The following is a 26,214-nucleotide window of genomic DNA, read 5'->3' as shown; positions in this document are numbered from 1 at the left end:
AATTAAATGTGTCCATTAGAAATGAATGTTTGATCTTTTGCATTGACTCTAGGAGGTGAAAGTAACTTACTACCCTTTCATTTTTTATGTTGATGTTGGGTTAGTCTGTGTCTTTATTTTTTATCAATAATGGTAGGTGTCCTAGAATATATTCCAGGAGTGACATACTCATTTGTTTAATACAGACATACTCTTAAATTTTGTAATTTAATATAATTTTATTAATATATTATTTATAATATTTAAATTTAATTATATTAAATTACATAATTTAAAAACATATTCGCATAAAAAAATAATAATCCTTGTATTAAAAAGAGATTGTTTGTGCACACATACACACACCATATACGCGGGCATATGAACAACCCTCTAAAAATACCCTTTTTATATTTATTAATATTTATTGGATTAAAGATAATTTAAGTTTTCTCTCTCCACAAGTGGACCCCATCCAATCACTCTCCCTTCTATATTTTCTTTAACTTTCATGTACTCTGACATACTCTCTCTCCCCTTGTTCCTATCTCTCTCTCTCTCTCTCATCTCTTTTCTGTTGATGATCACCATGAATGTGAGGCTTATTAATACTGGAATTCCATCCGTTGCAACTTTAGTGTGTCTCAAAATAAATAAATAAGTTATTCTAAAAAAAATATTTTTTATTATATGAGGTTAAATTGATGTCTGTTGTAAGTTTTATTTCAGACTCGATTAATTATGCACATGCCATAATTAAATTGGTGTTATTTATTTGTCTTCATTCTTGTTTGATTTTTCTTTTTTCTTTTTTTTTATTTGTTTGTTTTGTTATGTAATCCATCTTGGCTGAAGTTAACGCTTGAAAAAGAAGAGAGAGATAAGAATGACGAGAGAGAGAGAGAGAGAGAGAGAGATTAAGTTCGAACCGCGCACGGTGAGAAAAAACTTAAATTATTTTGAGAAATCGAATCTTTTGATTCATTTTTAATCTAAGATATATTAACAAATGTAAAAATAAGGGTATTTTTAAAGGGCTAATGATCTGCTCCCTTATTGACTCAGTTTATCATTAGCATAAAAATGTTAATTATCATCGAGCATTAGTAGTTACTAATTTGCTAACATGCCATTTGTAATTCTAAAATTTTATAAACATACTTCACTCAAATTTAATTTGGAAATATACGTTCCAATCAAGAATTTTTACATATTAAAGTTAGGAATAAATTAAAAGATAAAAAATATAAATTTTAATGCAGTGTATTATATCATATAAAAATATGTGTTCTTTTTGTATTTTAATTTATTCTTAAATTTAATATGGTTAATGATTGACTTTAATATGGTTAAGATCTCCTTAAAAATAGTATTATTTTTACATTTGTTAATACCCGTTAGGATAGAAGATGAATCAACAGATTAAATTTGTCAAAATAATTTTAATTTTTCTCTCTTCTTGCGTGGACCCACTCAATCACTCTCCTTCCTATTGTTTCTTCGTGCTGTCACTCTCTCTCTCCCCCTCCCCCGCCGCGGCTCATGCTTTTGTCTCTCTTGTCGTTTTTAAGCACCAACTTCAGTCAGTTAAAATGGATTACATAACAGTAGAAACAAATCAAAACAAGAATGAAAAATATGTTTAACTCTTTTAATGTAATTTTTTAAATACTTATTTATTTATCTAGATAATAAATAGAAGAGTAAAAAAAGAAGTTACTTTTCAAAAGATTTTTTAAATAAAAATAAATATATTATTTTAATCAAATTTTTTCTCTAAAAAATTAATAGTAATTATAATACTTCTCTCTCTTCAAGAATTATGAGAAAAAAATATAGTATTAAATTAAAGACACTAGAAAATTCTCCAAATAAATTTCTTCAAATGAAATAATACTTCTCTCTTTTAAATATTAAATAGAGAGAAACACTATTTTATTTAAAAAATCTCATTTGAAGAGTTTTTTTAAACCTTTTTTTTTTATATGACTCTTTAAATAAATAATAAAATCTCATTTAAAGAGACTTTTAATGATAGTCTTAGCTAATTAGCTTGTTACCCTTGGAAAAATAAGCCTTCGCATGTGCCTACTTTGATAAAGGTTGTTTTTGGTTACATGCGCATCACCTAACGTGACAGATGGATGAATGATAGTCTTAGCTAATTAGCTTGTTACCCTTGGAAAAATAAGCCTTCGCATGTGCCTACTTTGATATCGGTTGTTTTTTGTTACATGCGCATCACCTAACGTGACAGATGGATGAATGATAGTCTTAGCTAATTAGCTTGTTACCCTTGGAAAAATAAGCCTTCGCATGTGCCTACTTTGATATCGGTTGTTTTTTGTTACATGCGCATCACCTAACGTGACAGATGGATGAATGATAGTCTTAGCTAATTAGCTTGTTACCCTTGGAAAAATAAGCCTTCGCATGTGCCTACTTTGATATCGGTTGTTTTTGGTTACATGCGCATCACCTAACGTGACAGATGGATGGCATGTCTTTGTGAAATACGCCTTACCTAATTAAGCACCGTTTGGATTGACTGGAGGCTAAACCATCAAGTGCTAATTTACAAGCCGAAGCCAAATGCGATATAGCCAACCTAAATTAGGTAGCTAAGTTGTGTTATCCATCTAGCATGACATTACTAACGAAGATATTTTAGTCTTTTATTATCAAAATATTTTAATTATTTTTATGCATTTTTTCAAAATTTTAACCGTAACAACATTTTTCTTGTTATAAATAAGTAAATTCTCACTTTGCATAATTGTATCATCCAAATTGAGATTTATTCTCATAAGAAATATTAACATCATCCTTTTTATACTTCGTGAATTATGTTTATTTACAACAATGTCATCCACGCTTCCATTACTAACCCTCTCTTATGTCTTGTGACTTGTCAATAGCTAAAGGGAGAAGTAAGAATCAAAATGGGTTGGCCTGTTCTCATGGTCCCAGCCGATGAGAAATTTTTTTTAATGTTTAAAGATTTTGTATTATGTTTATTTTAAAGATTAACTTATAATCTATGTAAAATATGCAAAAATTTATAATAAGGTAATGGGACTATATTACAAGAGCCGTAAATTACATTGATCGTAACTCAACAAGACCCTTATTTTAATTATAGTAAATAGGTAAATTTTAATTAATTATTTTTTATTTATTAATTATTAATTACTACTTAAATTTTTACTGCTAAAATACAAGAGAATACTGACACAACACATGGTTCTCCTTTTACCTTTGCCCACTGCAATTAATGCATCAAATTAAAAATGATGAAAAAATCGCTGTCTCAATTTTTTTAATTTTATTTTTTATAAGTCACTGTCTCAACTTTTCTTTTGGCAAACGTGACTGTGTCAGCTTAGAGGCTACAATTGAGGGATCATGATTCTCTCCTGATCTAATCATATCCTGAGCAAATAAAAGAAGATGAATTTTTTTCGCAATTACTGATTGGTAGTTAATAAATAAAAAAATAAAAGAAGTTGAATCTTACCCATACACTACCATTAAAAGACACATGACTAAAAATCTTGAAAAGCTCAGAAAAGATCAGATTAGGAGAGGATCCTTTTCCGCAATTGAATCTCATTCCATGCATCAGCCATTAATTTTATCTCAAGTATATACTTGGACGCCGTTAGATATATCTTTTATAAATATAGTAAGATAGAAATTTCAATACGAAAATAAAATTTTAAGTTTCCCTCCAAAAATTTCTATTTATATATATAAATAGGTTTTTATGTAGTAATTTTTTAATAAATAATTTCATTAAAATAAGAAATAAGTTAAAAGAAGAAAAATACATATTTTAATATAGTATATTTTATCTTATAATATAAGAGTTTATGCCCAATAACTAAGTAGATATTATTAGCTTTAGCACACAATTGTCACTTTTTTTGTTATTGAACTTTCTAACCCGAAGCGCGTTTGCTTAGTTAGGAGAGTGCTTGGCTTATAAACTGCTCCAAGAACTCCTCGTTAGCAATGCATCATTTCCCCTTAAGGACCTTGCGTTCTCGTGAGGATCATTGGAAACAGAATAGAATGAAATCGTATCATTAACATATCAATCGACACATCGGCTCATGAGTCAGCTCTTATACTAATTATAATAGCCTAGACCCATTAACCAAATAGATATTGTTCGCTTTGGGCACACAATCCGTCACGATTTTGTTATTAGACTTTATAGTCCAAAACACATTTGCTTAGTTAGGAGAGCTTGTCACTTATAAATTAGTCCGAGAACTATCTCCCTAGCAATATGGGATGTTACATAAAAAAGTTAAGGTTCAGCTCATGTGGTGAAGAGCAGTCTACTTAGGGCTCAGGTTTAATTCGAGTTTTAGTGGGGTGTGAATAGATAATATTAAAATAATTAGGAATCATTAAAATTTTATCATAATAGATACACAACGTACTAAACAAAAGATATTATCCGCTTTGGATATACAACCCACTATTGTTTTATGATTGGGCTTGTAACCCAAAATACATCTTCTTAGTTAGAAGAACTCATGGCATATAAACTAGTTCAAGAACTCTCTTACTGGCAATGTGAAATGTTACATGCTTCCCCCATTGACCCTCATAACGGGACATAATGAAATCATACCAATGAGATGTTAAATGTTTCTCCCCTTGATCCTCATAACAGAATGAGATACAATCATACCAATAACATATCCATCCATACATCAGGTCGTGAGTTGTTTATGATACTAACTTCAATACCCTAGGCCCATTAACCAAGAAGATACTATCCACGTTGGGTACATATCCCGTCATGTTTGCTTAGTTAAGAACCCATAACTTATAAACTAGTCTCAAAACTCTCGCTAATAATGTGAAATGTTACATGTAGTGTATTGAAATCTATATTTTTTATCTTTTAAATTATACCTTATTTTAATAAAGTAAGGAATTCCTTTATTGTTAATTTACTTTATACATAATATGGCTTCTTTCATCCTTTTTTATTTAATTTTTAATAAATGATCTCATATTTTAATAAAGTTAGAGATAAGCTAAATAAAAAGAAAACAATTTTATTTTATATTTTATTAAAATTTATATTTTTCTATCTTTTTGTTTGTCCTTTTATCATATTAAAATAAGAGAACCATTATGTTACATGTTCTAGATTTTGTTCCAGTTAATTGATTTTATTTGTTTCTTTCATTGTTTGAATAAGTCAAGTTAGCTGTTGGAGTAGTTAGAGTCCAAGTTAGTTTGTTAGCTATTTCTTTATTTAAATTTTAGAAATAAACAGCAGGTTACACTCTCTGAATTTGAAAACACTGACATTATTTGTGGAGGTACAGGCTCCCTCAAATGATCCTGTACATTCAACAACTTTCACTTCAATATTTTCACAATAGCTAGAGGAAAGAAAACGGAAACTAGCTCATATATACCAATATATAATAAGCTATATCCTTTTGGACAGGCCAATCAATCTTCACACCACTATAATCGCATTGTTTCTTAGCAAAACAGATAAGGAAATTCAACAAAATATGGCTAATGAAGAGAGAGACGAAAGCTTTGCATATGCCAATCAATTGGTGACGGGTTCAGTGCTCCCCATGACCATGCAAGCAGCAATTGAGCTGGGAGTTTTCAAGATCATAGCCAAAGCTGGTCCTGGAGCAAAGCTCTCAGCTTCAGAGATTGCAGCTCAGTTGCCTACCACCAAGAACAAAGACGCACCCATGATGTTGGACCGGATACTCAGGCTTCTGGCTAGCCATGGTGTTGTTGAATGCTCACTAGATGATATTGATGGTTCTCAGAGACTCTACGGTCAGAGTAATGTTTCCAGATACTTTGTGCCTAACGAAGATGGTGTCTCATTGGGCCCCTTAATGGCCTTAATTCAGGACAAGGTGTTTCTGGACAGCTGGTATACCTGCTCTCTCTCATTTTAATTCTCTGTAGTTTATTTTTATTTAGAATAATAACATCACATGGGTTAATAATGCATCTATCTTTCTAAACATTCAGATCCAATCATGCATATCTCCGATCATACTCCAACTCATGCTCAACTTGTTTCTAAATTCATTTTCAGTCGTCGTAGAAACAAACAAACAAAAAATGAACTAAATCCCTATATTTGATGCATAAGTGTATATTTATAATAGTAAGCACTAAAATGTAGAATGTACACTTAGCAAACTTATAAATCATTACTATATATATACTTTTAATCAAATCAATTCAAGAATAGATGAAATATTGTTGATTGTGTTTTATTTGCAGAGGATAAGAAGAAAAGTGTTCTCCGTCGGGGAAATTTTTGTCTTTTACTTGCAGAGAAAATGAGAGTAGTATGAAAAAGACAATGAATTTAGTTCTATTGAGAGCATTTATTGAATTCTGTTCTTTAGTTTTGACAGAAATTCATAAAGGAAAAAATTCTTAACTTTATCCGTATAATTTTGCTCAATTAAAAGATTTTTTTTCCCGGGGGGTTTTTTAAGACAGCAGTGTTGAAAAGCCAAAGTAAAGAAGGAGGCTCACATGTTGGATTTTGAACATATTGAACCGCGTGATTTTCTTGACAAAAATTGGCAAAGCCGCATGGATTTTTTTGTTTTTTCAATTCGGCGCCAAATTGCAGGACTTTTTGCCAACTACTTTTCAGACTTTTTACAGTGAAGCTCAACTATAAATAGAGCTTCATTCATAGAGCTAAAGCATCTTAAAATTTGAGAGAATCTTATCAAATTGAGAGCAATAATTTAAGTGAAGAATTGTTGAGAGAGTGAGCAATTGGAGAGTGTGAATAATTGAGAGGTTTTTTCTTTTCAAGTGTATGTGAGAATACTAGGTGTATTTAGATTTTGAGAAGTAAGGTTTCTACTCAAATATTATACTATTATAATTGTTAGTAATACAATTATTTTCTCTTGCTCCTGTGGACATAGACATAATTGCCGAACCACGTTAAATTTTGTATCATTTATTTTTCTGTGATTATTTGGTGTGCTTGATTTTGCATTCTGCGCACAACAAGTAGGACCTAACTACATGAACTGTCAATACAAACTAGATATGAACTAATTTGTGATTTTTGTAAAATTCAGTATATCCCAGCCGGAAGATGTCATGACCCTATTTCCTTTTTTTTTCCTCTTATAAAGACGTAGGTGACAACTATGCGTTATCTTTCTTTGCGATTTTGGGAGGAAATGAATCCTCTACTTATCTTATCTTTTAATGATTTTACGATCCGTATACATCGTCATAGTTATAATTTATATGTATCTATATCATTTAATGATTTTACAATACATATACATCATCATACTTATCTTATCTTTTAATAATTTTACGATACGTATACATCGTCATAGTTATAATTTATATGTATCTATATGTTTTTATCAACCACGAATCAATGAATCTAAAAAGAGTAAGCCAAATGTAAAATGTTGATCTGATGAATAGAGGATTTGGATACGAATCTAATTCTGGACTGATTGATTAATTGATCGTGCAGGTCCCAATTAAAAGAAGCTATTATTGAAGGAGGAGTTCCATTTGATCGTGTTCATGGAACACACGCTTTTGAGTACCCGAGACTGGACCCCAGGTTCAATGAAGTTTTCAATACAGCGATGTACAACCTTTCTACTTTGGTCATCCAGAAAATTCTTGAGGCTTACAATGGTTTCAAGCACATAAAGCAACTGGTCGATGTCGGTGGTAGCCTTGGCAATACACTTAAAGCTATCACTACCAAGTATTCTCACGTTAAGGGCATCAATTTCGACTTGCCTCATGTTATACAGCATGCCCCGGAGTATCCTGGTACGAATTATCACTTATTTTTACAATAATGTGAGAGACATGGCTTAGTAACTCTTAAAATTTTTTCTTAATCTGCCTAACTAATTGTAAATCCTTGAGAAGGTTGAAGGCTAGAAAATTTATTTGGGTTTTCCCCAAAATCCTGTCTTCGTTTTTTCTTTTAATGTCATTGTTATGAGAAAATATATATTAATTATTAATTAGAACATGGTAAACAGAGAAAATGCTGAAATTTTTTCGACAAAAAGACTTTAAACTGAATTCGATTTATGTATTTGAAATTTATTGAGAAAATCAGGCCCGATTTACTGTTGCTTTTATGTCTAAACTTTTTGCCCGAATATCAATGCTCATAAGAATACTCTGTCCACCGTAACGCCAGATTCTAACAGAGGAAATTAAATTGTGTGTAGTACAGGCGTTGAGCATGCAGGGGGTGATATGTTTCAAAGTGTTCCAAAAGGTGATGCCATCTTGATGAAGGTAAGTTTAATTTGAATTTACTTTGCAGATATTAAACAAATTTCATAATATTTCACATTTTGTAGTGGATACTGCACGATTGGAGCGATGAACATTGCTTGAAGTTGTTGAAGAATTGCTACAAAAGTATTCCAGAAGATGGAAAGGTAATTGTTGTGGAGTCAATACTTCCAGATCTGCCTGAGACTAGCACTCTATCAAAAAGAAATTCCCAAATTGATGTGCTGATGATGACTCAAAATCCGGGAGGAAAGGAGCGAACAAAGCATGAATTCATGACCTTGGCTACTGGAGCTGGATTTAGTGGCATCAGATTTGAATGTTTTACTTGTAATTTATGGGTTATGGAGTTCTATAAGTAGCCTGTGAATGCCCATTAATTCTAAGAATTGTACCTCGTTTGATCATTTCGAAGCAAGTTTTACATTTAAATTTTGATTCGATACTGAATTTGTTGTGTTTATGTTTTAATAATCAATCTTATGTGATGTCTGTATTTTACAATATTAATGTACGGTTAAAATTTAATTCTCCAATAACTACTGTCACATTTTTTTAAAAGATCAGTACAAAACTTAGATTAACACTGACATTATTAGCAAATGATAAAAAAAATTAGACTTAATCACTTATAGTTTATTTATTTTTGAATGATGGGCATCAATTTTTGTTTTTTTTTACGATCACATAATTAGTAAAAAAATATATACAGCCATCTACGGTGTCTCATTTTCTAGTGGGAATTTATTTAATAATCTTTTATTTATTTAATTGCTAATCACAAGTGTGCTCCCATCAAAAGAAAATTTTGAATCACAAATAGTGGAGACACAAATACAATGCAAACGATACAGAAGTTCACTCATCATATGGTAAGCAACCATACGCATAGTGCAGCAACTTCTGCAGTACTTGATAAATGAAGTTGAAACTTTTGATTAACGATAAGTTGTTATCTAGATGCAGTAAGTCACCATAATATATGCAATGTTCCTTTTTCTTTTATACGTATATTCCAATTAGAATTATGATATTTATATTAAAAATCTACTGAGACTATCCTAGATCGAGTCTATTACGGCACGATCTATATTGCTACCTATATAATCTTAAGATTGATTTTCGTTTTGGAAGAGTCAACATATTTCGATGAATCAGCAAATAGCAACCTTTGGAGAGCAATACTACATATGAGGAGATACTTCAGAGGAAACAATAATGCACTCAATAGTTATCTAAGAAACTGGATAATTTACTCAGGAATGAGAAGTGACAATAGTTGATGACATAGTAATAATATTCTTCGAGAATTATGCTAGAGGAGTTCATCATCCTCATTGTGATGCATTAGATATCACCCTCTTTGTGGCAAGCAAACTCCATCTAATTCTCATGAATAATGGGAGTTCAGTTGAGATTTTATTCTTGTCAACCTTTGTCCGAGTAGGGTTGGAAAGATCATAATTGAAACCTTACACTGCTACACTTGATGAATTCACCAAAGGAAATGTAGTTCCTAATGGAGTTATCGAGCTCGTAGTTTCTTTGGAAAATGTTTGACCAATGTAACCGCTATAGTTAATTTTATTGTAGTTGATCAAACAAGTTCCTATAACTCCATCTTAAGAACGCTAAATCTTTGTATAATAAAAGCGAAAGCTTTGAATTACCATTATACATTGAAGTTTCCAACTAAAGTTGAAGTTGAAGTTCTGAAAGGTGAGCAAAAGGAAGTAAAGGAGTGCTATGATATATCATTTAGAATGGGCAATGAAACTCTTCAGATCAAATGCCTTTATCCTAGAATAGTCAAAGATGATCAATGAGCAAGTCTAATTAATGACTTAGATGACTTTCTGCTTGGTGAAGATCTAACTAAGGTAGTAGATGTCAATTGACTGATCAATTGAAGAAAAAATTTGTTAAATTTCTCAAAGAATATCACGATGTGTTTACTTAGATACATAAAGATATACTGGGTATTGATCCTAGGGTGATAGTCCATTGATTAAGTACTAACCCAAAGATAAAATTGATTTGATAGAAAAGAAGTAGCCTAAATGCTGAAAGATCTTTAGCTGTGAAAGAAGAAATAGATAAACTTTTTAAGCTTGGTTTTATCAAGGGGCAAGATATCTTAAGTGTTTAGCCAATATTGTGGTGGTGAAGAAAACTAATAGAAAATAGAGGATGTGCATTGACTCTACTGATCTTAACAAAGCTTATCCAATAGATTGTTTTCCTTTACCGAGGATTGATCAATTAGTAGATGCAACAACTTGGCATGTATCGCTAAGCTTTATAGATGCATACTCAGGATATAATCAGATAATGATGCATGAACCTGACTAAGAGAAGACCACCTTCATCACTAATCGAGGTCCTTATTGCTACAAAGTTATGTCGTTTGGACTCAAGAACATTGGGGCCACCTATCAGAGAGGTCACCTATCAGAGATTAGTAAATACTACCTTTGTTCAACAAATTGGGCATACTATGGAAGTTTATGTAGATGACATGCTTACCAAGAGTTTTACACCTAAAGATCATTTAAAAGATTTATGGGATACCTTTAATGTTCTTAATAAGTACAAAATAAGTCCAACTAAATATGCATTTGTATATCATTAAGAAATCTTCGGCTTTATGGTAAATCAAAGAGGTATTGGGATCAATCTTGAGAAGATTCAAGCATTGGTTAACATGAAGTCTCCAAAGAATGTTACAGAAATTTAAAGGTTGACGGGTCAAGTAGCAGCCCTGAATTGCTTTGTCTCTCGAGCCATAGATAACTGCTTTCATTTCTTCAAGGCTCTTAGCAAATGAAACGAGATGAAGTAGACAAAGGAATATGGAAAAGCTTTTAAAAAACTTAAAGAATATTTAAGAAGTCCCTTTTTGCTTGTTAAGCTAATCCAAGATGAATCATTCTTCTCTATCTTGTGATGTCTAAACACACCACTAACTTTATCCTTATCTGAGAAGATAATGGAGTGCAAAGGCCTATATACTACATAAGTCTTAATAAGATTGTCCTAACCTTGATTGTTTTAGCAAGAAAGCCAAGACCTTACTTGTATGTTCATATCATAATTGTTCTTACTAATCAACTAATTCGACAAGTCTTGGCTAAGCCTGATGACGAAGTGGCTTATTGAGCTTGGAGAGTTTGATATCTTGTATTATCGTAGGACATCATTAAAAAGCAAGTAGTGACAAACTTTATTGCTGAATTTATTAAAGAAGTGATCATATCACTTGATATTGAAAAAGAACATCATGATAAATGGCCTCTCTACGGTAATAGATCCTCTAGGAAATGATGATGTGGTGAGGGATTTATAGCGATCACCCTAAACAACATTGAGATTAGATGTGCTTTTAAATATCGCATCAATGTTACTAAGAATGAGGTACAGTATGAGGCTCTTCTTGCCAACTTTAGGTTAGTTCGAGCATTGCATGCAAATGATTTGCTTGTTTTTAGTGACTATAATTAGTGGTTAATCAAGTGAATTGCAACTATACAGCTCGGGATTTCAACTTGATTACATATCTTGATGAAGGTAATGAGTTACTAAGGGACTTTAACGACAAGATAAAACAAATTTCTTAGAAGGAAAACACACGACTTGATGCTTTGGCTCAACTGGCTTTCTTGCCTGAGAAAACCTTTCGAAGATTAGTTCCAGTAGTCATCATCCCAAAGCCAAGCATAATCAAATTCGAACAAAATGAAAAAGTAACCATTGACCATTGAATTTTCTGGATGGATCCAATCATAAGTTAGCTTATGAATGGAACTTTACCTAAGGACAAGAATGAATATAAGAAGGTGAGATACCAAATTGCAAGGTATGTGATAATGGATAATCAACTTTACAAATGTGGATATTCACTTCCTCTTCTTAAGTTTTTGACAGATAAAGATGGATATAATGTTCTACAGGCATGTTTGGTAGCACTCATAATGCTGTATTAAGAGTTTGTATTGTATTAATAAATTACTATATCATGTTTGGGCTTTATTAGATATTGTAACATTATGATGTGGCAAAACCTGCATAAAGTAAACCCATAGGGGGTTGGGTTTATACATGTTTCTTGCCATTTAACAAAACAAAAACAAAGAAAAAAATAGAAAAACACTTGATCACTGCTCATCTCTATTTGCCAACAAAATTGGCCAGCTAGCTTTACTCTATCACTATCACGCTAGCTGGCTTTGCCGTGAGACACACCAACTCTATTACCATCCTGTCATACGAACCACAATTTCGCTAACACTACGCTGTCAGACACCATAGCCCATTAATCACTACGCTGCGCAAGAATACTGCTCTTGGATCTTCAAGCTGCAGGTTTGATTCTCAATTTACTTTTTATTTCTAAATTAGGGTTTAACTTATAAAAATTAAGCTTGTTTGATTGGAAATACTTAAGTTAAGTCATTTATAAAATTGGTTTATAAGTTTCTTTTCTATTGATAAATTGGATTTCATCTATGCAAAAACATTAAAAGATAGTTTGAATTGACAAAACTCAGCCAATGAATGAGTTAGTTTCACATCATGTTTAATAATAGGCCGATAGAAATAGAGGAATAAAGAACCTACCTTTTATTAGTTTTGCTTAACAACATATTTTCCAAAATTATATTTATGCAAGTTTGGCACGACAATAACAAATTACAACTTACAATAGAACAAGGAAGCAACGACTTGTTTGTCAGTGTTTTTAGCTTGATTAGAGAAGAGAGCATTCATATACTAATATGTATATATATAGGCATTATTATGATTTTTCTAGGAAGACAAACTAAAGAACTAGGAGAATATAAAAACAATGGGTCACTTGAAATATGTTAGTGCAGGATATAATACTCTCTAGAGTAGACTTTAAGTGGTTTTGAGCTTCGAAGATGTTGTTAGTGTCATGACCCAACCTAATCTTGGCAAGATATTGTCCGCTTTGGGCCTTAACAAGGCCCGCATGGTTTTGTTTCTGGGGCGCCTATACACCCCAGTACGCGTCTTGCCAATTAAGGTGTGGATCACCCTTATAAACCCAACATCTCTCCCGTGATTTGCCGATTTGAGATTCGCTTAGGGTGTTACATACACCGCCTTGAGTTTTTTACTTATGCCAAAGTCGGGCCTTCAACGTGTTGAAGAAGAGTTTTTTACTTCGGCCCAACATTGATGGAAGACCAAGGTATTGCTCATGCTGAGAGACGACAGAGAGGTTGAAGATATTTTTAAATCGCCTCTCTGGTGTTCTCTGGAGTGTTTGGACTGAAAAATAAAGATGATTTTTAAAAATTGATAACTTGGCCAGATGCATTGTTGTACAAGTCAAACAGCTCTTTAAGGTAACTGCATTCTGCAACTGTGGCCTTGGAGAACACCAAACTGTCATCAACAAAAAATAAATGAGAGATAAATGGGCCATTGACACCAAACTTAATGCCATGAATGAATTTGTGATTGTCGGTATAGGCCACTAGAGAAGATAAAGATTCTGCACATAGAATAAATAATTGATGTTAAAGCATTTTCATTTGATTAAAATAGAATTTAGAGACTTTGGACATCCTATTTTAAGACTAATCGAAAACATATCTACAGTATTTTAAAATAGTGATTGAAATCTCACTAGTTGATTCTCAACCAAGGGCGGAGCTACTAGTCGGTTGCGATGGGTTGTAGTCCGCCCAAAATTTTGGAAAATTTACAAAAATTCCGTTGTGCAAAGTTTAAAAAATTTTCATTACTCTATACATTTATTTACAACTTTATCATTCTATTAATTTACAACTTTACCATTCATATGAATAAAAAAATAAAAAAATGAGTGTTTACTTTACTCTTTCAGAACCTACTCTCTTTGTTTCTTGGATTCTTGGTGCTGACGTCTCAACTTCTTCTTTAGTTATTCGTCTTCTGTTGGTAAGAATATATAGTAACTTTACTTTATTTAATCATTTACAATATATTTATTAATTGTAAGGTAGTAAAGACTTTAGTTAGTTCTTGTTCTAATTTTGTTGCGTAACATCAAATTATTTTTAGGTCAAATCATTGAATTCTAGTAATCAAATTTTTAAATTGATTATTGATAGATCATAGATTAGAGATAGTTATTTCCATGAAAGAAAAGAAGAAATCCAGGAGCTAAATCAAATGGTCTGATTTAGTGGGTTATCAAGACACCACTTCGAAATAAGATGGAGAAGAAGTTTATATCAAATTGTATGGTTATCTACAATAAAAGAGAATTGTAGACATTATCGATTCAAATTTGATAATAGATAAGTTTAATTCTCGAAAGTATCGTAACGCACAACTTAAGTAGTTTTTAATTGTAATTGAATTACTTTTACGATTCAATTTATTTTCTTACACATTAATGAATTTTTCATTAAATTTTATACTCTTAGTTGCGATAATATTTGGACTTGGAAAAAATTTAGCCTACCCAAAAAAATTTTTTTGGCTTCGCCCGGTTCTCAATTTGAGTCCTAACTATTATGTGTCCTTCAGTTATTGAGTAATAAATTTTATAAGTAATAAAATTAAAATTTTATCATTCACTAAATAAAATATTGCATTAATTAGATTCAATTATTGAGTTATCTAGCATTACCTTTTCTTTTATTAACAACAAACTTGGAATTGATTTTTCCTTTTTTTAAGTTATCGTGGCATATGCACCTTACTGTCGAAATTAAATGTGTCCATTAGAAATGAATGTTTGATCTTTTGCATTGACTCTAGGAGGTGAGAGTAACTTACTACCCTTTCATTTATTATGTTGATGTTGGGTTAGTCTGTGTCTTTATTTTTTATCAATAATGGTAGGTGTCCTAGAATATATTCCAGGAGTGACATACTCATTTGTTTAATACAGACATACTCTTAAATTTTGTAATTTAATATAATTTTATTAATATATTATTTATAATGTTTAAATTTAATTATATTAAATTACATAATTTAAAAACATATTCGCATAAAAAAATAATAATCCTTGTATTAAAAAGAGACTGTTTGTGCACACATACACACACCATATACGCGGGCATATGAACAACCCTCTAAAAATACCCTTTTTATATTTATTAATATTTATTGGATTAAAGATAATTTAAGTTTTCTCTCTCCACAAGTGGACCCCATCCAATCACTCTCCCTTCTATATTTTCTTTAACTTTCATGTACTCTGACATACTCTCTCTCTCTCTCTCATCTCTTTTCTGTTGATGATCACCATGAATGTGAGGCTTATTAATACTGGAATTCCATCCGTTGCAACTTTAGTGTGTCTCAAAATAAATAAATAAGTTATTCTAAAAAAAATATTTTTTATTATATGAGGTTAAATTGATGTCTGTTGTAAGTTTTATTTCAGACTCGATTAATTATGCACATGCCATAATTAAATTGGTGCTATTTATTTGTCTTCATTCTTGTTTTGATTTTTCTTTTTTCTTTTTTTTTATTTGTTTGTTTTGTTATGTAATCCATCTTGGCTGAAGTTAACGCTTGAAAAAGAAGAGAGAGATAAGAATGACGAGAGAGAGAGAGAGATTAAGTTCGAACCGCGCACGGTGAGAAAAAACTTAAATTATTTTGAGAAATCGAATCTTTTGATTCATTTTTAATCTAACATATATTAACAAATGTAAAAATAAGGGTATTTTTAAAGGGCTAATGATCTGCTCCCTTATTGACTCAGTTTATCATTAGCATAAAAATGTTAATTATCATCGAGCATTAGTAGTTACTAATTTGCTAACATGCCATTTGTAATTCTAAAATTTTATAAACATACTTCACTCAAATTTAATTTGGAAATATATGTTCCAATCAAGAATTTTTACATATTAAAGTTAGGAATAAATTAAAAGATAAAAAATATAAATTTTAATGCAGTGTATTATATCATATAAAAATATGTGTTTTTTTGTATTTTAATTTATTCTTAAATTTAATATGGTTAATGATTGACTTTAATATGGTTAAGATCTCCTTAAAAATAGTATTATTTTTACATTTGTTAATACCCGTTAGGATAGAAGATGAATCAACAGATTAAATTTGTCAAAATAATTTTAATTTTTCTCTCTTCTTGCGTGGACCCACTCAATCACTCTCCTTCCTATTGTTTCTTCGTGCTCTCACTCTCTCTCTCCCCCTCCCCCGCCGCGGCTCATGCTTTTGTCTCTCTTGTCGTTTTTAAGCACCAACTTCAGTCAGTTAAAATGGATTACATAACAGTAGAAACAAATCAAAACAAGAATGAAAAATATGTTTAACTCTTTTAATGTAATTTTTTAAATACTTATTTATTTATCTAGATAATAAATAGAAGAGTAAAAAAAGAAGTTACTTTTCAAAAGATTTTTTAAATAAAAATAAATATATTATTTTAATCAAATTTTTTCTCTAAAAAATTAATAGTAATTCTAATACTTCTCTCTCTTCAAGAATTATGAGAAAAAAATATAGTATTAAATTAAAGACACTAGAAAATTCTCCAAATAAATTTCTTCAAATTAAATAATACTTCTCTCTTTTAAATATTAAATAGAGAGAAACACTATTTTATTTGAAAAATCTCATTTGAAGAGTTTTTTTAAACCTTTTTTTTTATATGACTCTTTAAATAAATAATAAAATCTCATTTAAAGAGACTTTTAATGATAGTCTTAGCTAATTAGCTTGTTACCCTTGGAAAAATAAGCCTTCGCATGTGCCTACTTTGATAAAGGTTGTTTTTGGTTACATGCGCATCACCTAACGTGACAGATGGATGAATGATAGTCTTAGCTAATTAGCTTGTTACCCTTGGAAAAATAAGCCTTCGCATGTGCCTACTTTGATAAATGTTGTTTTCGGTTACATGCGCATCACCTAACGTGACAGATGGATGAATGATAGTCTTAGCTAATTAGCTTGTTACCCTTGGAAAAATAAGCCTTCGCATGTGCCTACTTTGATATCGGTTGTTTTTTGTTACATGCGCATCACCTAACGTGACAGATGGATGAATGATAGTCTTAGCTAATTAGCTTGTTACCCTTGGAAAAATAAGCCTTCGCATGTGCCTACTTTGATATCGGTTGTTTTTGGTTACATGCGCATCACCTAACGTGACAGATGGATGGCATGTCTTTGTGAAATACGCCTTACCTAATTAAGCACCGTTTGGATTGACTGGAGGCTAAACCATCAAGTGCTAATTTACAAGCCGAAGCCAAATGCGATATAGCCAACCTAAATTAGGTAGCTAAGTTGTGTTATCCATCTAGCATGACATTACTAACGAAGATATTTTAGTCTTTTATTATCAAAATATTTTAATTATTTTTATGCATTTTTTCAAAATTTTAACCGTAACAACATTTTTCTTGTTATAAATAAGTAAATTCTCACTTTGCATAATTGTATCATCCAAATTGAGATTTATTCTCATAAGAAATATTAACATCATCCTTTTTATACTTCGTGAATTATGTTTATTTACAACAATGTCATCCACGCTTCCATTACTAACCCTCTCTTATGTCTTGTGACTTGTCAATAGCTAAAGGGAGAAGTAAGAATCAAAATGGGTTGGCCTGTTCTCATGGTCCCAGCCGATGAGAAATTTTTTTTAATGTTTAAAGATTTTGTATTATGTTTATTTTAAAGATTAACTTATAATCTATGTAAAATATGCAAAAATTTATAATAAGGTAATGGGACTATATTACAAGAGCCGTAAATTACATTGATCGTAACTCAACAAGACCCTTATTTTAATTATAGTAAATAGGTAAATTTTAATTAATTATTTTTTATTTATTAATTATTAATTACTACTTAAATTTTTACTGCTAAAATACAAGAGAATACTGACACAACACATGGTTCTCCTTTTACCTTTGCCCACTGCAATTAATGCATCAAATTAAAAATGATGAAAAAATCGCTGTCTCAATTTTTTTAATTTTATTTTTTATAAGTCACTGTCTCAACTTTTCTTTTGGCAAACGTGACTGTGTCAGCTTAGAGGCTACAATTGAGGGATCATGATTCTCTCCTGATCTAATCATATCCTGAGCAAATAAAAGAAGATGAATTTTTTTCGCAATTACTGATTGGTAGTTAATAAATAAAAAAATAAAAGAAGTTGAATCTTACCCATACACTACCATTAAAAGACACATGACTAAAAATCTTGAAAAGCTCAGAAAAGATCAGATTAGGAGAGGATCCTTTTCCGCAATTGAATCTCATTCCATGCATCAGCCATTAATTTTATCTCAAGTATATACTTGGACGCCGTTAGATATATCTTTTATAAATATAGTAAGATAGAAATTTCAATACGAAAATAAAATTTTAAGTTTCCCTCCAAAAATTTCTATTTATATATATAAATAGGTTTTTATGTAGTAATTTTTTAATAAATAATTTCATTAAAATAAGAAATAAGTTAAAAGAAGAAAAATACATATTTTAATATAGTATATTTTATCTTATAATATAAGAGTTTATGCCCAATAACTAAGTAGATATTATTAGCTTTAGCACACAATTGTCACTTTTTTTGTTATTGAACTTTCTAACCCGAAGCGCGTTTGCTTAGTTAGGAGAGTGCTTGGCTTATAAACTGCTCCAAGAACTCCTCGTTAGCAATGCATCATTTCCCCTTAAGGACCTTGCGTTCTCGTGAGGATCATTGGAAACAGAATAGAATGAAATCGTATCATTAACATATCAATCGACACATCGGCTCATGAGTCAGCTCTTATACTAATTATAATAGCCTAGACCCATTAACCAAATAGATATTGTTCGCTTTGGGCACACAATCCGTCACGATTTTGTTATTAGACTTTATAGTCCAAAACACATTTGCTTAGTTAGGAGAGCTTGTCACTTATAAATTAGTCCGAGAACTATCTCCCTAGCAATATGGGATGTTACATAAAAAAGTTAAGGTTCAGCTCATGTGGTGAAGAGCAGTCTACTTAGGGCTCAGGTTTAATTCGAGTTTTAGTGGGGTGTGAATAGATAATATTAAAATAATTAGGAATCATTAAAATTTTATCATAATAGATACACAACGTACTAAACAAAAGATATTATCCGCTTTGGATATACAACCCACTATTGTTTTATGATTGGGCTTGTAACCCAAAATACATCTTCTTAGTTAGAAGAACTCATGGCATATAAACTAGTTCAAGAACTCTCTTACTGGCAATGTGAAATGTTACATGCTTCCCCCATTGACCCTCATAACGGGACATAATGAAATCATACCAATGAGATGTTAAATGTTTCTCCCCTTGATCCTCATAACAGAATGAGATACAATCATACCAATAACATATCCATCCATACATTAGGTCGTGAGTTGTTTATGATACTAACTTCAATACCCTAGGCCCATTAACCAAGAAGATACTATCCACGTTGGGTACATATCCCGTCATGTTTGCTTAGTTAAGAACCCATAACTTATAAACTAGTCTCAAAACTCTCGCTAATAATGTGAAATGTTACATGTAGTGTATTGAAATCTATATTTTTTATCTTTTAAATTATACCTTATTTTAATAAAGTAAGGAATTCCTTTATTGTTAATTTACTTTATACATAATATGGCTTCTTTCATCCTTTTTTATTTATTTTTTAATAAATGATCTCATATTTTAATAAAGTTAGAGATAAGCTAAATAAAAAGAAAACAATTTTATTTTATATTTTATTAAAATTTATATTTTTCTATCTTTTTGTTTGTCCTTTTATCATATTAAAATAAGAGAACCATTATGTTACATGTTCTAGATTTTGTTCCAGTTAATTGATTTTATTTGTTTCTTTCATTGTTTGAATAAGTCAAGTTAGCTGTTGGAGTAGTTAGAGTCCAAGTTAGTTTGTTAGCTATTTCTTTATTTAAATTTTAGAAATAAACAGCAGGTTACACTCTCTGAATTTGAAAACACTGACATTATTTGTGGAGGTACAGGCTCCCTCAAATGATCCTGTACATTCAACAACTTTCACTTCAATATTTTCACAATAGCTAGAGGAAAGAAAACGGAAACTAGCTCATATATACCAATATATAATAAGCTATATCCTTTTGGACAGGCCAATCAATCTTCACACCACTATAATCGCATTGTTTCTTAGCAAAACAGATAAGGAAATTCAACAAAATATGGCTAATGAAGAGAGAGACGAAAGCTTTGCATATGCCAATCAATTGGTGACGGGTTCAGTGCTCCCCATGACCATGCAAGCAGCAATTGAGCTGGGAGTTTTCAAGATCATAGCCAAAGCTGGTCCTGGAGCAAAGCTCTCAGCTTCAGAGATTGCAGCTCAGTTGCCTACCACCAAGAACAAAGACGCACCCATGATGTTGGACCGGATACTCAGGCTTCTGGCTAGCCATGGTGTTGTTGAATGCTCACTAGATGATATTGATGGTTCTCAGAGACTCTACGGTCAGAGTAATGTTTCCAGATACTTTGTGCCTAACGAAGATGGTGTCTCATTGGGCCCCTTAATGGCCTTAATTCAGGACAAGGTGTTTCTGGACAGCTGGTATACCTGCTCTCTCTCATTTTAATTCTCTGTAGTTTATTTTTATTTAGAATAATAACATCACATGGGTTAATAATGCATCTATCTTTCTAAACATTCAGATCCAATCATGCATATCTCCGATCATACTCCAACTCATGCTCAACTTGTTTCTAAATTCATTTTCAGTCGTCGTAGAAACAAACAAACAAAAAATGAACTAAATCCCTATATTTGATGCATAAGTGTATATTTATAATAGTAAGCACTAAAATGTAGAATGTACACTTAGCAAACTTATAAATCATTACTATATATATACTTTTAATCAAATCAATTCAAGAATAGATGAAATATTGTTGATTGTGTTTTATTTGCAGAGGATAAGAAGAAAAGTGTTCTCCGTCGGGGAAATTTTTGTCTTTTACTTGCAGAGAAAATGAGAGTAGTATGAAAAAGACAATGAATTTAGTTCTATTGAGAGCATTTATTGAATTCTGTTCTTTAGTTTTGACAGAAATTCATAAAGGAAAAAATTCTTAACTTTATCCGTATAATTTTGCTCAATTAAAAGATTTTTTTTCCCGGGGGGTTTTTTAAGACAGCAGTGTTGAAAAGCCAAAGTAAAGAAGGAGGCTCACATGTTGGATTTTGAACATATTGAACCGCGTGATTTTCTTGACAAAAATTGGCAAAGCCGCATGGATTTTTTTGTTTTTTCAATTCGGCGCCAAATTGCAGGACTTTTTGCCAACTACTTTTCAGACTTTTTACAGTGAAGCTCAACTATAAATAGAGCTTCATTCATAGAGCTAAAGCATCTTAAAATTTGAGAGAATCTTATCAAATTGAGAGCAATAATTTAAGTGAAGAATTGTTGAGAGAGTGAGCAATTGGAGAGTGTGAATAATTGAGAGGTTTTTTCTTTTCAAGTGTATGTGAGAATACTAGGTGTATTTAGATTTTGAGAAGTAAGGTTTCTACTCAAATATTATACTATTATAATTGTTAGTAATACAATTATTTTCTCTTGCTCCTGTGGACATAGACATAATTGCCGAACCACGTTAAATTTTGTATCATTTATTTTTCTGTGATTATTTGGTGTGCTTGATTTTGCATTCTGCGCACAACAAGTAGGACCTAACTACATGAACTGTCAATACAAACTAGATATGAACTAATTTGTGATTTTTGTAAAATTCAGTATATCCCAGCCGGAAGATGTCATGACCCTATTTCCTTTTTTTTTCCTCTTATAAAGACGTAGGTGACAACTATGCGTTATCTTTCTTTGCGATTTTGGGAGGAAATGAATCCTCTACTTATCTTATCTTTTAATGATTTTACGATCCGTATACATCGTCATAGTTATAATTTATATGTATCTATATCATTTAATGATTTTACAATACATATACATCATCATACTTATCTTATCTTTTAATAATTTTACGATACGTATACATCGTCATAGTTATAATTTATATGTATCTATATGTTTTTATCAACCACGAATCAATGAATCTAAAAAGAGTAAGCCAAATGTAAAATGTTGATCTGATGAATAGAGGATTTGGATACGAATCTAATTCTGGACTGATTGATTAATTGATCGTGCAGGTCCCAATTAAAAGAAGCTATTATTGAAGGAGGAGTTCCATTTGATCGTGTTCATGGAACACACGCTTTTGAGTACCCGAGACTGGACCCCAGGTTCAATGAAGTTTTCAATACAGCGATGTACAACCTTTCTACTTTGGTCATCCAGAAAATTCTTGAGGCTTACAATGGTTTCAAGCACATAAAGCAACTGGTCGATGTCGGTGGTAGCCTTGGCAATACACTTAAAGCTATCACTACCAAGTATTCTCACGTTAAGGGCATCAATTTCGACTTGCCTCATGTTATACAGCATGCCCCGGAGTATCCTGGTACGAATTATCACTTATTTTTACAATAATGTGAGAGACATGGCTTAGTAACTCTTAAAATTTTTTCTTAATCTGCCTAACTAATTGTAAATCCTTGAGAAGGTTGAAGGCTAGAAAATTTATTTGGGTTTTCCCCAAAATCCTGTCTTCGTTTTTTCTTTTAATGTCATTGTTATGAGAAAATATATATTAATTATTAATTAGAACATGGTAAACAGAGAAAATGCTGAAATTTTTTCGACAAAAAGACTTTAAACTGAATTCGATTTATGTATTTGAAATTTATTGAGAAAATCAGGCCCGATTTACTGTTGCTTTTATGTCTAAACTTTTTGCCCGAATATCAATGCTCATAAGAATACTCTGTCCACCGTAACGCCAGATTCTAACAGAGGAAATTAAATTGTGTGTAGTACAGGCGTTGAGCATGCAGGGGGTGATATGTTTCAAAGTGTTCCAAAAGGTGATGCCATCTTGATGAAGGTAAGTTTAATTTGAATTTACTTTGCAGATATTAAACAAATTTCATAATATTTCACATTTTGTAGTGGATACTGCACGATTGGAGCGATGAACATTGCTTGAAGTTGTTGAAGAATTGCTACAAAAGTATTCCAGAAGATGGAAAGGTAATTGTTGTGGAGTCAATACTTCCAGATCTGCCTGAGACTAGCACTCTATCAAAAAGAAATTCCCAAATTGATGTGCTGATGATGACTCAAAATCCGGGAGGAAAGGAGCGAACAAAGCATGAATTCATGACCTTGGCTACTGGAGCTGGATTTAGTGGCATCAGATTTGAATGTTTTACTTGTAATTTATGGGTTATGGAGTTCTATAAGTAGCCTGTGAATGCCCATTAATTCTAAGAATTGTACCTCGTTTGATCATTTCGAAGCAAGTTTTACATTTAAATTTTGATTCGATACTGAATTTGTTGTGTTTATGTTTTAATAATCAATCTTATGTGATGTCTGTATTTTACAATATTAATGTACGGTTAAAATTTAATTCTCCAATAACTACTGTCACATTTTTTTAAAAGATCAGTACAAAACTTAGATTAACACTGACATTATTAGCAAATGATAAAAAAAATTAGACTTAATCACTTATAGTTTATTTATTTTTGAATGATGGGCATCAATTTTTGTTTTTTTTTACGATCACATAATTAGTAAAAAAATATATACAGCCATCTACGGTGTCTCATTTTCTAGTGGGAATTTATTTAATAATCTTTTATTTATTTAATTGCTAATCACAAGTGTGCTCCCATCAAAAGAAAATTTTGAATCACAAATAGTGGAGACACAAATACAATGCAAACGATACAGAAGTTCACTCATCATATGGTAAGCAACCATACGCATAGTGCAGCAACTTCTGCAGTACTTGATAAATGAAGTTGAAACTTTTGATTAACGATAAGTTGTTATCTAGATGCAGTAAGTCACCATAATATATGCAATGTTCCTTTTTCTTTTATACGTATATTCCAATTAGAATTATGATATTTATATTAAAAATCTACTGAGACTATCCTAGATCGAGTCTATTACGGCACGATCTATATTGCTACCTATATAATCTTAAGATTGATTTTCGTTTTGGAAGAGTCAACATATTTCGATGAATCAGCAAATAGCAACCTTTGGAGAGCAATACTACATATGAGGAGATACTTCAGAGGAAACAATAATGCACTCAATAGTTATCTAAGAAACTGGATAATTTACTCAGGAATGGGAAGTGACAATAGTTGATGACATAGTAATAATATTCTTCGAGAATTATGCTAGAGGAGTTCATCATCCTCATTGTGATGCATTAGATATCACCCTCTTTGTGGCAAGCAAACTCCATCTAATTCTCATGAATAATGGGAGTTCAGTTGAGATTTTATTCTTGTCAACCTTTGTCCGAGTAGGGTTGGAAAGATCATAATTGAAACCTTACACTGCTACACTTGATGAATTCACCAAAGGAAATGTAGTTCCTAATGGAGTTATCGAGCTCGTAGTTTCTTTGGAAAATGTTTGACCAATGTAACCGCTATAGTTAATTTTATTGTAGTTGATCAAACAAGTTCCTATAACTCCATCTTAAGAACGCTAAATCTTTGTATAATAAAAGCGAAAGCTTTGAATTACCATTATACATTGAAGTTTCCAACTAAAGTTGAAGTTGAAGTTCTGAAAGGTGAGCAAAAGGAAGTAAAGGAGTGCTATGATATATCATTTAGAATGGGCAATGAAACTCTTCAGATCAAATGCCTTTATCCTAGAATAGTCAAAGATGATCAATGAGCAAGTCTAATTAATGACTTAGATGACTTTCTGCTTGGTGAAGATCTAACTAAGGTAGTAGATGTCAATTGACTGATCAATTGAAGAAAAAATTTGTTAAATTTCTCAAAGAATATCACGATGTGTTTACTTAGATACATAAAGATATACTGGGTATTGATCCTAGGGTGATAGTCCATTGATTAAGTACTAACCCAAAGATAAAATTGATTTGATAGAAAAGAAGTAGCCTAAATGCTGAAAGATCTTTAGCTGTGAAAGAAGAAATAGATAAACTTTTTAAGCTTGGTTTTATCAAGGGGCAAGATATCTTAAGTGTTTAGCCAATATTGTGGTGGTGAAGAAAACTAATAGAAAATAGAGGATGTGCATTGACTCTACTGATCTTAACAAAGCTTATCCAATAGATTGTTTTCCTTTACCGAGGATTGATCAATTAGTAGATGCAACAACTTGGCATGTATCGCTAAGCTTTATAGATGCATACTCAGGATATAATCAGATAATGATGCATGAACCTGACTAAGAGAAGACCACCTTCATCACTAATCGAGGTCCTTATTGCTACAAAGTTATGTCGTTTGGACTCAAGAACATTGGGGCCACCTATCAGAGAGGTCACCTATCAGAGATTAGTAAATACTACCTTTGTTCAACAAATTGGGCATACTATGGAAGTTTATGTAGATGACATGCTTACCAAGAGTTTTACACCTAAAGATCATTTAAAAGATTTATGGGATACCTTTAATGTTCTTAATAAGTACAAAATAAGTCCAACTAAATATGCATTTGTATATCATTAAGAAATCTTCGGCTTTATGGTAAATCAAAGAGGTATTGGGATCAATCTTGAGAAGATTCAAGCATTGGTTAACATGAAGTCTCCAAAGAATGTTACAGAAATTTAAAGGTTGACGGGTCAAGTAGCAGCCCTGAATTGCTTTGTCTCTCGAGCCATAGATAACTGCTTTCATTTCTTCAAGGCTCTTAGCAAATGAAACGAGATGAAGTAGACAAAGGAATATGGAAAAGCTTTTAAAAAACTTAAAGAATATTTAAGAAGTCCCTTTTTG

The 26,214-nt window shown here is 31.5% G+C and overlaps 1 protein-coding gene across 13 annotated transcripts in view; it reads left to right on the top strand.

Annotated features, from left to right (window-relative positions):
* Nucleotides 1-23,816, top strand: part of LOC102622352 (anthranilate N-methyltransferase-like) — a 67,593-nt gene extending 43,777 nt beyond the window's left edge. Inside the window, exons 1-6 of one of the 13 annotated variants that reach the window (XM_052437615.1) lie at nt 12,502-12,672; nt 14,186-14,259; nt 20,503-20,916; nt 22,519-22,829; nt 23,248-23,312; nt 23,378-23,816. In XM_052437615.1, coding sequence (XP_052293575.1) covers nt 20,531-20,916; nt 22,519-22,829; nt 23,248-23,312; nt 23,378-23,674 — 1,059 coding nt within the window. In that variant the 5' untranslated portion in view covers nt 12,502-12,672; nt 14,186-14,259; nt 20,503-20,530 and the 3' untranslated portion in view covers nt 23,675-23,816. Of the gene's footprint in view, nt 1-5,257; nt 5,915-7,516; nt 7,828-8,245; nt 8,311-8,375; nt 8,761-12,500; nt 12,673-14,185; nt 14,260-20,272; nt 20,917-22,518; nt 22,830-23,247; nt 23,313-23,377 lie in introns of those variants that run through there. The other 12 variants (XM_052437610.1, XM_052437616.1, XM_052437611.1 and 9 more) reach the window with 12 other exon arrangements.
* The last annotated feature ends 2,398 nt before the right edge of the window (nt 23,817-26,214 follow it).

The sequence above is a fragment of the Citrus sinensis genome, chromosome 3 (assembly GCF_022201045.2).
Source record: "Citrus sinensis cultivar Valencia sweet orange chromosome 3, DVS_A1.0, whole genome shotgun sequence".
NCBI lineage: Eukaryota > Viridiplantae > Streptophyta > Magnoliopsida > Sapindales > Rutaceae > Citrus > Citrus sinensis.
This window is presented reverse-complemented; position numbering and strand designations above follow the sequence as displayed.